Below are 14,875 nucleotides of genomic sequence, written 5' to 3'. Positions count from 1 at the left end.
TTACTTTTTGCCCTTTTCTGAAGGCATAATCACATCCTTCTCTCTTGAGAAATATTTCCCCCCCTTTTCACAAAAGACAGGAGGGATTGTCTCTCTTTTCTTGTGATGAGAGGGACTGAAAAAAGCAGAGGGGGGGGGGGGACAGACACACAATAGCTTGTCGGAGACTTTTCTCACAATGATAAGATTTCTCTGAAGGAAGTCGTGACGCCCGAAGGAATGAGTGCTGCAGTGTCTGTTAGTGAATATAAATAGACATATATAGACGCCATCCTTGTTAGGACTTTGCATTGACTTCCATTCATCGTGGACAGCCTAACCTGATAGCTAATCTTAACCATGACCTCACACACAAACACAGACAACTCTGTAGAATTCTGTTTACTTTGAGTTATTCTTTCTAATAAAGACAAATAAATTAAGGCAACTGTGATATCATGATTTTTTTTGGGCGGCGCGGCGATACAGTGGTTAGCAATGTTTCCTTTTGGTCCTCGGGTTCGAATCTCACTTTGGCCATGGGCCTTTCTGTGTAGAGTTTGTATGTTTTACCCATGCCTGTGTGGGTTTTACTCCGGCTTCCTCCCACAGTCCAAAGACATACAGACTATAGGGTTATGTTAATTATAAACTCTTAACTAACAGGCGGTATGAATGATTGTTTGTCTCTGCATGTCAGCACCGTGATGGACGGGCAACCTGTCCAGGCAGTGACCTGCCTCTCATCCAATGTGACCTGTGATTGGCTCCATCCTCCCTCACGACCCTCAAAGAAAGGGTAACCATTACAGAAGATGGACGGAGTATTTTCTCTAGAGACTGATTATTGCTGTGGATCCATTTCTGTGTTTCTATCCCGATGGAGCTGGAGTTGCTTTTAATTTACATATTAGCTGAATTTAGTCAAATACCGAGCAGAGGAGAACAGCTCCACTGTTCCCACCCCTGAACCACAGTCACAGATGGGAAAGATAAGTGTCTGCTGCAGGCCAGAGAATCACAATATGGTCTAAACAGGTCACACCACTGCAGTGTTTGTAGAGCTGAGGTTAAAAATAAATGTTTAACAGTGCAAATGTTGTGTTTCTGGGTCAGTGGCACATTGGTAAGTCTTTGAATTGAGGTTATTATGATTTAAAAAAAATCATATTTGAACCATTATCAGTATTATAGTGTATTGCAGTATCAGCTTGTGCGTGTGTGTTGAATGTGTCATCGTCACACTGTGTATCTTGACAGTGGACATATTGTGGATGCTTGTGGAGGCACTGAAACACCAACAGCAGGATTTAACACTCAGAGCACACCGGGCCTGCCACCTAGTGTTAGCTCTGAGCAAGCATTTTCTTTTCTATCAATTGGTGAGATGCTGTGGATGCATTATATACAGACAGCTGGAAAATGGCCGGTGCAACGCGAGAATTTGTGGTGCAAAGGTTGCAAAAGGTTAAAACAATAGAAATAAAGAGCACAACTAAAATATTTAATTAGCTAACTGGATCAGGAATGCAAATATTTTCTAGAAATTGCATTGATCACAATATAAAAAATGCATGAACCGGTTAAGCCTGGCAGATAATTGAAAATGCTCCTTAATGCTCTTTTTAAAGACACATAACCATGGTCAAAAATATATATAAATAATTTGTGGACACTAATGCATTGCTCCACAGATAAAACAAATGTGTTTATACTGACATGATTTGATCTCCAAAGCAATAATGAAACACCATCAGCAGTGTGTCCGTATAGTAGCAATAAACGGAATCAATTCAAATCAAATTTAGTTGATCATTATAATAAATAAAATTAAATATATTGTAATTTGTACCAATGTATCATCCACATTGTAGTAACATGTAATAACACAACTCCGCCGGCTGGGGGCAACGCTGTCACCGTCGTGTATACGCAAGCATAGCGACTGAAACTGGTGCATTCACTGACTCCTCCTATAATCGTAAAACCTATTATCAGTTATGGTAATAGGTGATTTGTGCTATGTTCTTATCCACTCAAATCAGAGGTCGGCACACCCCCGCTTAAAATATAACCTCTATCAACTGTTTGGTTGGTTGAGCTCGATAACCTATTGAATTGTTTGTTTCGTTTACAGGAAACCGTGTATTTATAATGAAGCAGAGTTGTAACGACTGGGCATAAACGCAGCATTAGCATTAGCTAGCCTGTGAAAACAGCAGCTGTCACACTCGTGTGGGTACCAGGTGGACGCGCAGCTCACGACACGCACTTCCGTCTGAAGAGGTGAGACTTGCGCTGATTTTATACGTATTGAAATTAGATATAAACGCTCCCGGGCTTCGTTATCGTCAGCCGCAGCCCCTAAGGTCGTGTTCATCAGGTTAGCCGACGAGCTAGCCACAGGGAGCTGGGGCTAGCAAGTGAGCTAACCATGTTTGAGCTCGTGGACGCTGGTGGTTTAGCTCCGGCCAACAGCTGGATTAATTTGGGACCAAAGACTCACATCTCTGTAATGATTCATAACATTGAATGCTTCGGGCACCAGCACTGCTAGAACAGGTGTTTGAACCAGCTGTGTGACATATTGGGCCGATACAAGCTAACCAGTGCTAACAGCTAGCTATTTATAGACGCTGCTGGTGAGGAAGGCTGGATCCCCATCAGGGCAAGATGGGGAACTGCCCCAAAGTGCGTGGACCTGCAGGGGCCCAGGCTGCCTCAGGTTTAATCAGAGTGTGGCATCTTCATTAACTTAACAGATGTCAGATTCAACATTAAATTAAATAAGGACATTAATGTGGATGCTGTACTTTTATCTAATACTCAAGTTCAAGGGGCCCAAAGCTACAGTTCCAGTGACTTTTTTGTAGTTTCCCATTGTAATTGAAGTTTTTACCTTTAATCCAAATCTTCATTTTGATCCATTTAACCCTTAATCATGACTGGATCTTATTTTAAATTCCATCTGTGCTGTAGATGGGAGAATATAGTATTTCTGTAAAAAAAAATTGTTGTCAGTCAGACAACTTGTGTCTAGGTTTCCCGAATGAAAAAAACCATTAGGTGGAATTCCATCAACATCCGAGGTCCAGATAACTCTGTGAGAAGGTCCAAGTTCAGCCACTACACTAAAGTTTTCTAATTTTTTTTTTTGTCCCTTCATCCTCAACGCCTTTCATGAATTGCACAATCCCCACCCTCTTGCATGACGAGGGTTTATGAGCTTGCTTGTGTTTCACCTGCAACACGTGCATTTAAATACAGGTTGGACTGGAGTTGTATCTTGTTTGCTCTGACTGACCCTGGCTCACTGGGAGTTCTTGGCTGTTTGTTTGCATTCAGGAGTCTTTGTTTCTATGTAACTACAAAAACCAACTAGAGGAAACTAGCTTAAAATGTCCTACTTTTCCTCCTCCTCTAGGTTTTGCAGCCATGGCACGTGGGCATCAGAAAGTTCAGTCTCAGCAGAAAAATGCCAAGAAACAGGCAGAGATGAAGAAGGGCAAGGGTCATGATCAGAAGACGTCGGCCATGGCGGCACTCGTGTTCACCTGCTCTGTGTGCAAGGTGGGTAGGATGCCAGGATTAATTAATCAATTCTGCTGCCATTTGCTCAGTTTTTAGAATTGTTTTATAGAAAAGCCTCCTGTCACTAAGAAGTCATATTCTCAACCTCATGCAAGACTTTTGTCGGTTGTATCCTTCTCCTCCGCAGTCCCAGATGCCCGACCCGAAGACCTTCAAGCAGCACTTCGAGAGCAAGCACCCAAAATCTCCTCTACCCCCTGAGTTAGAGGGAGTGCAGGCATAACTGCTCACCCTTGATACCGAACTAAATTTTTCCACGCCCCTGCAGCAACTCTACACTTATCTCAGTCTGACAGCGATGGATGATCCGATGTAAACAACATGAAGCACCGCTCCTCATTTTTGCTTTAACAGGCTGGATTGCCCCCCCCCCCCCCCCTTCAAGTCCTCATTTTTGCTTGTGTTTGAACACATCAGGGCCTAAACACAAATGCTGGTTTTGATTTCAGGGTTCCTGACAACTTTCTAATCCAAGTGGTGAATGAAAGCGTCGCTTCGGCCCCATAGTTTCTCAGAACAAACTCCTTACTGCCCACGATGCGCTGTGGACATAGGAATATTTCTCGTCGCTAGCTCTTGTACCTCTTCAACTGAAGCTTTAATAGATCGAGTGTGTGATTAAACCTTTATAGCCAGCATGCCACATGAGGTAAACAGGGTGCTTACAAAGCACATGTCTGAAATGGATGAAAAATAATATAATTTTCCGTTTGTCGCAGATGTGACCTAATCTTTTTTTATTGCTAATCGAGTGTTGAATAAAATAGAGGCAATGAGATGTTCTTTTCTGATACCAGTCCGCCCACTCTGCTGTTTGCCTGTCGTACTGCATTCTTTCATCTACGTAATCACAACTTTGTCGGGTCATAAAAATATGAAATTTTCATTTCCAAGCTGCTTCATGAAATACAACTTAATAAAGATTCACAGGAGCTTGTCAACATTTGTACACTTGGAAAATGGAATCATCCTCCAATGATGTATTATAGCATTTGATTAAATTTTACTTTGTTGTATACCTGCTCCTTTCTTGAAAGTGTTTCTTTTAATGTTTTCTGTGATATTTTGTTGGATGTGCATATGGTGAGGAGAAAATTTTCCTATGTCAAAGTATCTGTGTGAAAAATCATATTTCTATGCACAGTATTGTATTTTGCCCCTCGGGAGCCTGATTAACTGGTTGAAAGGGAGAAATTAGGACACCAGGAAGCTGAGTTAACGATCCGTGACAGTTTTGTGTGAATAAATGATTCGTTGCTAGCAGCTGATGTGACACCGCACTGATCACACCAAACCAATAAGTTTCCACACTTACTGTGCTTGGACATTCACACATCTGTTGTCAGTTGCTCATTTGAGAAATATTCAAAACATCCTACTGATACAGTGACGGAGTTCTGAATTGTAAATGTAATTTGCCTTCCATGTTTTATACAATTCTAGTTACTGCTGCCAACCTTGTCTAGTTCAGCTGCTGCTGTCTGGAAACAGCATCACAGCCTCAAGGCCTGAACCTATAGGCTGCATATCGTTTTTTTTTCAAACAGACAGGCCTAAGAATTCAATAGACAATAAGGGCCTGTCATATGTCTGTCTATGATCGTGCATGCACACGCTCGTGTAGCTGTAAAGACGACATGATGGACTCAACATAAGCTCTTACACACCCTCTAATTATTTATTGCTGCAATGTTAAGCAGCCTAACCCTGGGATTTTACTCTTTTAAACCAGTATGATAAAATCAGACTAAAGAAATAAATATCTACGGTAAGCTGTTAAGGGAAAATGTGTCCCACAGAAAATAGGACTTGAAATAAACTACAATAAATTAAACGGACCTGAGCTAAAGCAAGGTCATATAATACTGGTCATCTTCCTAATGCATTAAAAATAATTTCAAGAGGAATAAGGTTCAGTTTCTGCGGCTCAGCTGTATGAGTCACAACTCGCATTGTTCTGCTGCATCCTCACACATTATCCACCTCCTTCCTCCCCCCTTCCTTCCCATCTGTAACCTTGTGAATGAGAATGACCCAAGACATGTTCATTCATACAAACATACACACACACACACATACATCTGCTAGGTCCTCTTCGTGTTACAGAATCTCTATTTGCACCCAGGCCTTACATCACCATCATAGGTCAAGCGTTTTTTGAGAGGCCGCCCACTCAATGACCCCAGAAACGTACCCGCACTCTTCACTCACAAAGTTCATATTGAACCTGTTTTTCCTTTTATATAACAAATCAAGGGGTGTAATTCCATACATTTTATATAAACCCGTAGAACTAGATATACATGAGTTTACGGGTTTTTAAGGTGATGCATACCTGCCAAGCCAGTCGGTTTGCTAATGGTCCTTTGGCATAAGCAGAAACCTACAGATTAACTGTAAAGCCCAGTGAAGCAGACAAGAGACAGATTTAAGGTTAGGGTCAAAATGTGATGTCACGTCTCAATGGGATCAGGAGTATCAGGTGGGCTATAACCTGTCACCCACTGTAGGGCTTAGTGATGAGTCAAAACCTCCTGTGACAGCACTTTCACTGGATTACTCTTCAAACTTTTGGAACTTTTCATGATAAATTTTGCATTAAATCATGCACATTTAATAATGCAGTGTTTGTGGGAGAAAAATGGGTCATGATATATTGTTCTCTTCAGTGCACTAGTGTTTACGCCCACAGTCTGCAGATTTCAAATACATCTGCATTAAGACCTAAGTTAAACATAACTGTATTCTTTGTATTATTTTTTATTGACATATTCATTTGTTTTGCTCATTTAAATGTTATCGTATACACAATAGCCATGCAACTTCCCGTAGATAGATAGATAGATAGAAAAATAGATTTTAAGTAGGAGGTGATCGAAAGACAAAAGGAACCGTGGCAGATTATTGAAGACAAATATAAATTCAGATTTAAAGATAAATGAAATGTGAATCCAAAAAAGCATAGAATCTCACAGACACACATACACAAAATAATGTGTCCATCTACTTCCTGGGCTTAGTTTCTCATGGGAATGAGCAGGTAATCCAATCCTTAATGTTAACATTAAGGCGCTGTGGGCTGGGATGTAGAGGGATATTTTGGCCTAGGGGGTAGAGTGTTCGTTCTCCAACAAGATGGTTGCCGGTTCGATCCCCATCTGCATGTCAAGTGTCATTGGCAAGATACTAAACCACAGAATTTCAAGTAAATTTTCACCACTTAATAATTTTCTCAAATTTTGGTAAGAATTTGAGCATGTTCAAGCCCTCAATAAGCCAATTAATTTCCCTTAAAAATAATAATAATAATCCCTACAATTTCAATAGGGCCTCACTGTCTGTCAGTGCCTGTCAGTGCTCAGGCCCTAATAACTGAAGCTACACAAAGTCGTGCATTAGACTAACCTAGCCTGCAGCAGATGTAAGTGTGCAAGAGTCAAACTTAAAATACAAGACTAGAAGTATAAAACAATCAAATAAATCTATTGACGTCAAGGATCCTAAAATTAAATCAGTGGCACATCAAAGGCTGGTCCAAACAAAGTGTTGACTCCAAGTGACATTTCTACTAACAACAAGGCAAATAGGCATTATTCAGAAACTTTATTCAGAAATTACTTCATCCAAATAAAAATTTGTGTTTCATCAGACATATTTCGTTAATCTGAACCTGGATCGGTTTGACTTGGCCTTTATATATTGTTCTTGCCCTAACCTCGGTCGTCCTGGCAACAAGGCTTTGACGTCATCGGCCCCGGCGCGGCCGTGCTGCTGCGTCTTTGATTGGAGGGAAACCCCGTGGATGAAGCGGGAGCGAGCATCAGCTGTGCGGCAGGGAACCAGGAGCGTCACCGTGTGAAGGAGCGACCCAACGCAGGTTAGTTCCCCGTAATAATAACGCTCGCGGTCGGCTGTAGGCTCGACGCAGAACCGCTATAAATCATCTATGTGATCCTGGGGTCGCCTCTTTTGTTTAAAAGCCGAGGTTAATGCCCGCGAGTGGGAGCCAGCATCGCTCCGCTGATCGGTCATTGTTCGGCGGCGGCTGGATGGGAAGCGCCGCTGCACTTTAACCCATCTTTTGTTATTCGTTCGCCGTGTTTAGGAGACGCGTCGTCGGTTAAATCAGTGAAGGAAAGCGGCCTCTTGTCTACCGAACGTGTCGACCCGTGTAAACCGCAGCCACGGCTCGTTTTCCGGGAAGAGGAAAAAAAAAGAGAAAAAAAAAGGGCGTTCACTGTGGAGGGCGCTACGCGGGGCTGCGCTGGTTACAGCAGGAACCGATCCGGGGACACTGGTACCGGGTCGTGTCGGCCCGTCTGCGGCGTTTTCAGACATTTCCCCGCATGGAGCCGTACGAATAATTAAAGCGAAATACCAATGGCCGTCTGACAACCCCGTCTACCGTGGGAGCTCGGTCGGTGGTGCAGGTGTGTGTGTGAGGCGTGAAACTGGGTGGCCGACATTCCTCAGAAGGGCGCAGGTGTCTGCATCGCTCGCAAATCTGAGTCACTGGGAGATTTCTCTGGGTCGGTCCGGAGGCAGCGAGCGAGGAGCTGCTCCTCTTTTGTTTGCTAGTGTTGTTGCATCGCTGCAGCAGCAACAGTCCTGCAGGCATCCGGAGATCTAGAGACGATAAAACAGACAGGAGCCTACCTCTGGATGAAAGGCAGTGAGGGGGGGGTGGTCAGTAGTGGCTTGAGCAGAACAAGGGGGAAAAAGGCCATATTTGTAGTCTTTTATAAAAGGCATCATCATGACTGGTTAAAGCCACAGCCAACAATACAATTACACAGAACTAAAAAATTTAACGATTTCTGGATTAAAAACGGCGAGGTCGGGTCAGCAGGGTATTTTGTGTAGCACATTTCAACAATTTGTCGTGCTTTACATAAAATATAAAAAAGCATCATGATGGAATGTAAAAGCAACATCAGACAGCGCAAAAAGAGAAATTAAAGGAAATAAATGCAATTCCTTGTAAAAAGCAGCTAATTGGGAGCGAGCGGGCGTTTGATTGGAGCACTGAAAGGCAAGTTTATTATTTAAGCACAATTCAAAGTGCTTTACATCCAATATTAAATTCTTAAAGCGACATTAGACAAAACATAAAAATAAACATTTAAATGAACATTTAACGTTTTATAGAATACAACAATATCAAATAAGAGTGAAAGTAACAATTCTGTGTAAGAATTGAGTAACTATTTGATTTCATAATAGGCCGTGGCAAACAGGAAAGTCTACAGCATTGATTTCAAAGAACTAAGAGCTGGAGCAGGCCTGAAGGTCTCTGGGAACTTGTTCCATGAGGGGAGCATAAAAACTGGACGCTGCTATGCAGTACTTAGTTTTGACTCTGGAGGCCGAGAGCAAACTGGTCCCAGGTGACCTGAGGGGTCTGAATGGTTATAATCTATCAGTACATCAGAAATGTATAACTAGACCAAGTTAACCACATGATCTGCTTCGCCTCATCTGTATTTCTCTTAAGGTTCTCTTTTAAATACATCTAAGCTGGCGCACGTCCACTCATTTGATTTTTATGATGAAGTGTAATAAGGTCATTCATTGACAGAAACATAATCAAACGACGGACTGGTCACTCATGCAAAAAAAATCCTTCGTTTTCAGCTTTGAAAATTTGCTGATTTTTGTCACATGATAATTAAATCTAATGTATCTGCAAGTGCTTTATTTTTGAGATTCAGATGTTCAATACGATGATTTCCTGCTTTTCCGTGTCAAATGCTATCGGAGTACGTTGGGGATATTTGGAATTTCGGTCAAACAGATACCTGTCTTATTTTGAAGATAAATAAATCTAGTCTGTATTCCTTCTGCGTTCAAGTAAAATTATCAAATCCCTCCCCCTTCCCCTTCATGTTGCTCCTTCCATTCTCTCCCTGTTCCTGCCCTCCCCCAACACTGTCTCTCTTCTGTCTTCTTAATCCACCTCCTGTCCTCTTTGTTTTGTCCTTCCCATCTCCATCTCCTCCGTCCTTCCTTCCTCACCCCAGACAGGAACCATGGAAGACAAGGAACAGCTGGTACGGAAAGCAAGGTTGGCTGAGCAGACTGAGCGATATGAAGACATGGCGGCAGCCATGAAGAAGGTTGCCGAGATGAGTGAGGAGCTGGAGAGTGAGGATCGCAACCTGCTCTCTGTTGCCTACAAGAACGTGGTCGGGGCTAAGAGGTCCTCCTGGAGGGTGATATCAAGCATTGAGCAGAAAACTGAAGAAGGGAAAAACCCTGATGTCACAAAGTACAAGGGGGAAATTGAGGAGGAGCTGAATACTATCTGCCAGGAAGTCCTGGTAAGAAACAGACCGTGTGTGTGGGGGGGGGGCATTTAAAATGTCAAACATTTTGATTAGGAAATCCACATAGAAAACTACATTCCCAGGGCCGGTTGCATGGAGCAGCTTTACAATAGATCAAAGAAGTGATGCTTGACAGTTCGAAATTAATTCCAAATATCTTTAAACCCCAATTTCAGAAGGACGCTGAATCCTGGGTTCAGTCCCTGGCAGAAACTTGGATATATTACTTTACTTAAACTAAATGGCATTTTTTGCATTCATCTGTCTCCATAAGACCGAGATCTTCTTTTGATACAGCGAGTAACAGCAACAATCCTAAGCAGGCTAGTTCGCCCATTAGCTGCTCAGTTTCTTTACTCTCCCTGGGTCCCTGTGGTGTAGAACGGGCTTTTTCACCTTTTTGATGATAAAAAAAGGGTTAAATGTTCAAATGTGAAAAAAGAAAAGTATTTGTTACTACAAAAAGGTGATGGCCACAGTTGATTTCATTTGGATTTGAAGAGTGTTGGACGTGTTGTGACAAGTCGACTGTGCTGCCAGTTTGAGCCAATGTGACTATTGTTGGCTCGACCAAGGAAGTTATGGTTTCACCCATGACTTTGACAGCGGGTTTATGCTAAACTCTCTGAATTGATTTTCACCAAACATGGTTCAGTGTTTAGAAGAACTTTACGAGTTTGTACCGTTTAATGCAGATCCAGTTAGTGATCTAAGTCTAGTGGAAGCAAGTGTGTGGACTCATGTTCCAGCTTCAAGCGTGCTCGTGTGACAGAGGCGGAGTGGTTAATTATGAGCTGCATCGTGACAACCGTGAACAAACTTATTAATTTGAGTTGAAAAGCTCTGATCTTTTGGTCGAGCTGGTAACGATATACAAAGCTGATGTTAAACAACGTTACACTTAAATGATGATAAAGCTACTAGATTAGGTTATGGCTATTTGTATTATAGTTTATTGTATGATGATGAACAAATTATTAGATACATTTGGTGTTTTTACTGTGATTTAAACACATGAAATGAACACACACAGTCTGGAACAGAACAACAATTCAAAGACGTGTATATGCGAAGTTTCTGTAAATGGATGACTGTGGTTTTCCAGTGATCATCAGTTTGGTCCTTCACAGGTTTTTAGCCGTTACACCTTACCTAATCTTAGCGTCGTAGGACTCCAGAACCGAAGTAAAATCAAGCAAATTATGCAGCTATCCAGCAAACATAGTTATCCAGAAAATCCGGCTTCTTCGTACAGGCCCCTGGTGTCCATTAGTTTCTACCCTAATGCTGCACAATTGTCACCTGCAGGATCTGCTCGACAATCATCTGATCCCAAAAGCTGTGGAGGCTGACAGCAAAGTTTTCTTCCTGAAGATGAAGGGAGACTACTACCGCTACCTGGCTGAGGTGGCATCCGATAAGACGGGTGAGTGAAGCAGACTTGCCGGTGTCCTGAACCGGCTGCAGTCATCACACGCTGCAAGTAGCCTCTCAACCTGGCTTTGGTGCAATCACTCAAGGAAGTCTGACAGCAGCACCAATGGGATTGTTTCCTCTGGTGTCCTGAGCAGTGTGCAAGACACTTCACACACAAACAAAATCAACTGTGCCATCTCTTGCGCTGCTGTGTGATTGGGCCCTTTGTTTCTATGGTAATGATCTGTTACTCATCTGTTGAATGCTGATTACAGCCTCTTTTTTAAGATGAGGAGAGGCCTGCTTCAGGTGTTGTTTGTGGCCAGAGCATTGACAACCTCCCCGTCCTTGACCTGAGGCTGCGGCTGGGTTGCCATGGCAACAAGGGAAACCTTAGTGCAGGCTATTAGTTTTTGTTTGTTTTGTTTCCTTTTTCAAGTGGCTCTGCCTGGGTGATGACCTTTTTCCCCCTGTAATTTCAAGTTATTGTTTTTCAGCACCACTAAAAATGTGATGTAGAGCATTTTTCTCAATAGGAAATGCACAATAATCCCTTTGGGTTGTTTGTCACCTTTGATTCTTCAGTATTGCATCCATACAAGTCAAAGTATCGGCCCAAGTCAAACCTGGACCACAAATAACTGGTTTGCAGCACAGACTATATAGAAAATGGATGACATGATGGTCATCCATTTGGCACCCCCCAAAGTGAAGCCATTGGTCTTGATTGACTCCTGGTGGCTGCTTGTAGAATAGGTTTTAAAGCTTGCCTGTTAAAAAATAGGAAATAGACCAAACTAAAAAGTCATAATACACCTCAAATGTTTTTCTAAACCACTGATATTTGTCCAATTGCAAAACATTTTATTTGGTTATTTGATGATACACCAACTGGTTCATTACCTCCACTAGACATTTTCAGCAGTTTGAATGTCACCTTTTAAGGAGATGAAGAAGCAGCAAGATCCTTTTTGCCTGGCTGATATATTTTGTGTTTTCCATTTCAAATGTTTGCTTCATGTCTTCTACTTCTAGCCATTATCGAAAACTCAAAAAATGCCTACCATGAGGCTTTGACAATGAGCTATGAAAAAATGCTACCAACAAATCCCATTCGCCTGGGCCTTGCTCTCAACTTCTCCGTCTTCTACTACGAGATTGCCAAATGTCCAGAGGAAGCCTGCAGGCTGGCAAAGGACGTAAGAACTTGTTTAATTTCCCACTTTCTTTTTGTCTGTTGGTTTTTAAGCTCCACATTGTGTCCTGTGAAGAATTTTTTGGAAACTGGTTGAAAATATGTTTTTAGAAGTACATTAATCACAAAATTGACGTATTGGCTGAAATGTGCTTGTGAGATCTGAACACAAAGTTTGTGAGTTACAAAGTTGTAATATTTGACAATTCAAGCTACGATTTAGAGTTGATTTATGTAATATTTGGTTAATTGGTTTATAAGATAATCTTTTATATTCATTTGTTTTCTCCTCTAGGCCTTTGACGAGGCTGTTAACCAGCTGGACACAGTCAAAAATGAAACCTACAAAGACAGCACCTTGATCATGCAGCTGCTCCGTGACAATCTGACAGTACGTGCCTGTTTTATTTTCCTACTTGTCAGCTGTGTCTTACACTCTCACTTTCTACTATCCCCTCATTTCTAAACTGATGTGGATTGAATACCACATTAAACCACACCAGGAGATATCCCTCGTTCTACCTGAGAACCTACTTTTCTTCCTGTTCCAATTTGGAAAAGAAGTGTGTGCTAATCCTAATATCCTTCGCTTGATTGCAGCTGTGGATGTCGGATGCCCAGGGAGAAGGAGAAGGCGAATGCGAAGGAGAGGCTGAGGTTGAGCAGGGGGAGAAGACGGAGCAGTCCACTGAGAACTGAACTACAGAGAATAAATAAAACAAACAAAAACACATTTTTTACCTCTCACCAGCCTAAGTTGTGTGTGTGGTTGTCTGCACATACATGCACAGATATGTATGGTTACACTCCACTCATGATGTGTAAAGTACAGTATGTGTGTGCATACATTAAAGTGTGTGTTAATTGTATGAGCACCTCCACAGAGAAAAGATTGGAATAGATCTGGTAGTTTTTTTTTTTTTCGTTTCTTTTGGGACATTACTCAATGTGAGTCAGTGGATGTTTATTTTGTTGGTCCGTGGTTCAGTCCAAATTAAAACCCCCCCCTTAAGATTTAAAATCCGCGCCGCTCTCTTTAACCTTATTTACTGTAGCAGCTGCTGCTGTTGCAGGAAAACACAATCAAAAAAAAAAAAACCTAACTAAGTTTGATAATGTGTGTTTTTACTTGAACTGAACATTTTCAATATTTGTGACACTTGGGCGTAGAAAATGTACCGACTGTAAAAGTGTTCATAGCAGTCTGAAATCACCACCAATGAGTTATCATTCTCTGGCGGGATTCATCTTGGTAAAGATCCACCATCATATTGCTTGTATTCAGCCGGATCTGTCTGTGTCCAGTGTAGCAGGTAGTGATTGTTATGGATGGTACATGTTCTGGCTCAGTGGGTTCTATGTGCATTTGGGCGTTGGGACCATTTTTTTTTTCATGAATGAATGGCTACATTTGGAAAACTGTAGTTGGCATATTTATTGAGAGGATTTAGATTCCAACGTTACGGACATCATGTCACTCTCAGTGAAATGGACAGACTATAATTTTCCTGCATTTCTTTTTTTTTTTCCATACATCATGACAAGGTATAGAAAGCCTAAGACAAAGTGAACAACTTGATAAAATGGCTCAATACTGTAACTTTTGATATTTTATCTTTCAGCAGTGCATAAGATACTTTGGCCATGTGCTTATATGTGGCTTTCTACTCTTTTCTATTCAGGTGTTTTTGTATTTTCCTTTTATTTTGTGTATTTTATTCCCTTGATTTGACTCCTGGAATGTATGTGGTTCTCAGTAGTATGGTGTGAGGGTTAGGTGTGCTTTGAAACTGGCAGGTTTTGCTTAGGATTTAGCTTAAACCAGGTGGTTATACAGTAACATTTTCCTTCCTTGAAATAACATTGTGAAATGACCAACTTAAACAATTCTAAATCTAAATTGATTATTAAATGAACCTTTATAGAAAGCTATGATGTGACCATAAGTTACCAAGTAGTGCCAGTTTCTTCTAATTAAAGATCTTGGTTTTAAAAATAAAGATGGGATGCCAGATTCAGAATTTGCAACTTACACTCAAGAGTACTTTATTTGGCTTTCATGTGAGTGGAATTAAAACATTAAAATCAAGTGTGCTATTTGGGTCTTTTCTTCTTACTGTACATGTGGAATCATGCCTTTACAATATAAATGCATATGAGAAGCCGAGTTAGGCCTGTCAATATTTATAATGCAAGCAGAAGAAATCCTCAGTGACCACATAATGTACACAGGTTAACTGTCAGTGTCTGCCTATGTCTTCATTTATACAATCAGAAATGTCTTTGTTTCAAAGACAAATCAGAAACCCCTGAAAGGTTTTTATTTAGTTTTTCTCATTAGTGTACAAACCCCACCACGTCACACCTA

General features: G+C 41.4%; 2 protein-coding genes across 2 annotated transcripts; both read left to right on the top strand.

The window, feature by feature from the left end:
* Window positions 1-2,108: 2,108 nt before the first annotated feature.
* znf706 (zinc finger protein 706) lies at window positions 2,109-4,586 on the top strand. The gene is made up of 3 exons (XM_062410339.1): window positions 2,109-2,265; window positions 3,404-3,549; window positions 3,698-4,586. The coding sequence occupies exons 2-3, from the start codon at window positions 3,415-3,417 to the stop codon at window positions 3,791-3,793; spliced, it is 231 nt and encodes a 76-aa protein (XP_062266323.1). The 5' UTR covers window positions 2,109-2,265; window positions 3,404-3,414; the 3' UTR covers window positions 3,794-4,586.
* A 2,703-nt stretch (window positions 4,587-7,289) lies between these two features.
* LOC133972528 (14-3-3-like protein 1) lies at window positions 7,290-14,596 on the top strand. The gene is made up of 6 exons (XM_062410038.1): window positions 7,290-7,447; window positions 9,591-9,890; window positions 11,205-11,322; window positions 12,348-12,511; window positions 12,803-12,898; window positions 13,108-14,596. Exons 2-6 carry the CDS (start codon window positions 9,600-9,602, stop codon window positions 13,204-13,206), a joined length of 768 nt encoding a protein of 255 aa, XP_062266022.1. The 5' UTR covers window positions 7,290-7,447; window positions 9,591-9,599; the 3' UTR covers window positions 13,207-14,596.
* Window positions 14,597-14,875: the final 279 nt, after the last annotated feature.

The sequence above is a fragment of the Platichthys flesus genome, chromosome 17, assembly GCF_949316205.1.
Source record: "Platichthys flesus chromosome 17, fPlaFle2.1, whole genome shotgun sequence".
Classification (NCBI taxonomy): domain Eukaryota; kingdom Metazoa; phylum Chordata; class Actinopteri; order Pleuronectiformes; family Pleuronectidae; genus Platichthys; species Platichthys flesus.
This window is presented reverse-complemented; position numbering and strand designations above follow the sequence as displayed.

Excerpts from the sequence above, each read along its gene's own strand:
- LOC133972528 (XM_062410038.1), top strand. The coding sequence starts at position 9,600 with ATGGAAGACAAGGAACAGCTGGTACGGAAAGCAAGGTTGGCTGAGCAG. Across the intron at positions 11,323-12,347 it reads GGTGGCATCCGATAAGACGG|CCATTATCGAAAACTCAAAA; the intron begins GTGAGTGAAGCA and ends TTCTACTTCTAG. Across the intron at positions 12,512-12,802 it reads CCTGCAGGCTGGCAAAGGAC|GCCTTTGACGAGGCTGTTAA; the intron begins GTAAGAACTTGT and ends TTTCTCCTCTAG.
- znf706 (XM_062410339.1), top strand. The coding sequence starts at position 3,415 with ATGGCACGTGGGCATCAGAAAGTTCAGTCTCAGCAGAAAAATGCCAAG. Across the intron at positions 3,550-3,697 it reads TCACCTGCTCTGTGTGCAAG|TCCCAGATGCCCGACCCGAA; the intron begins GTGGGTAGGATG and ends TCTCCTCCGCAG.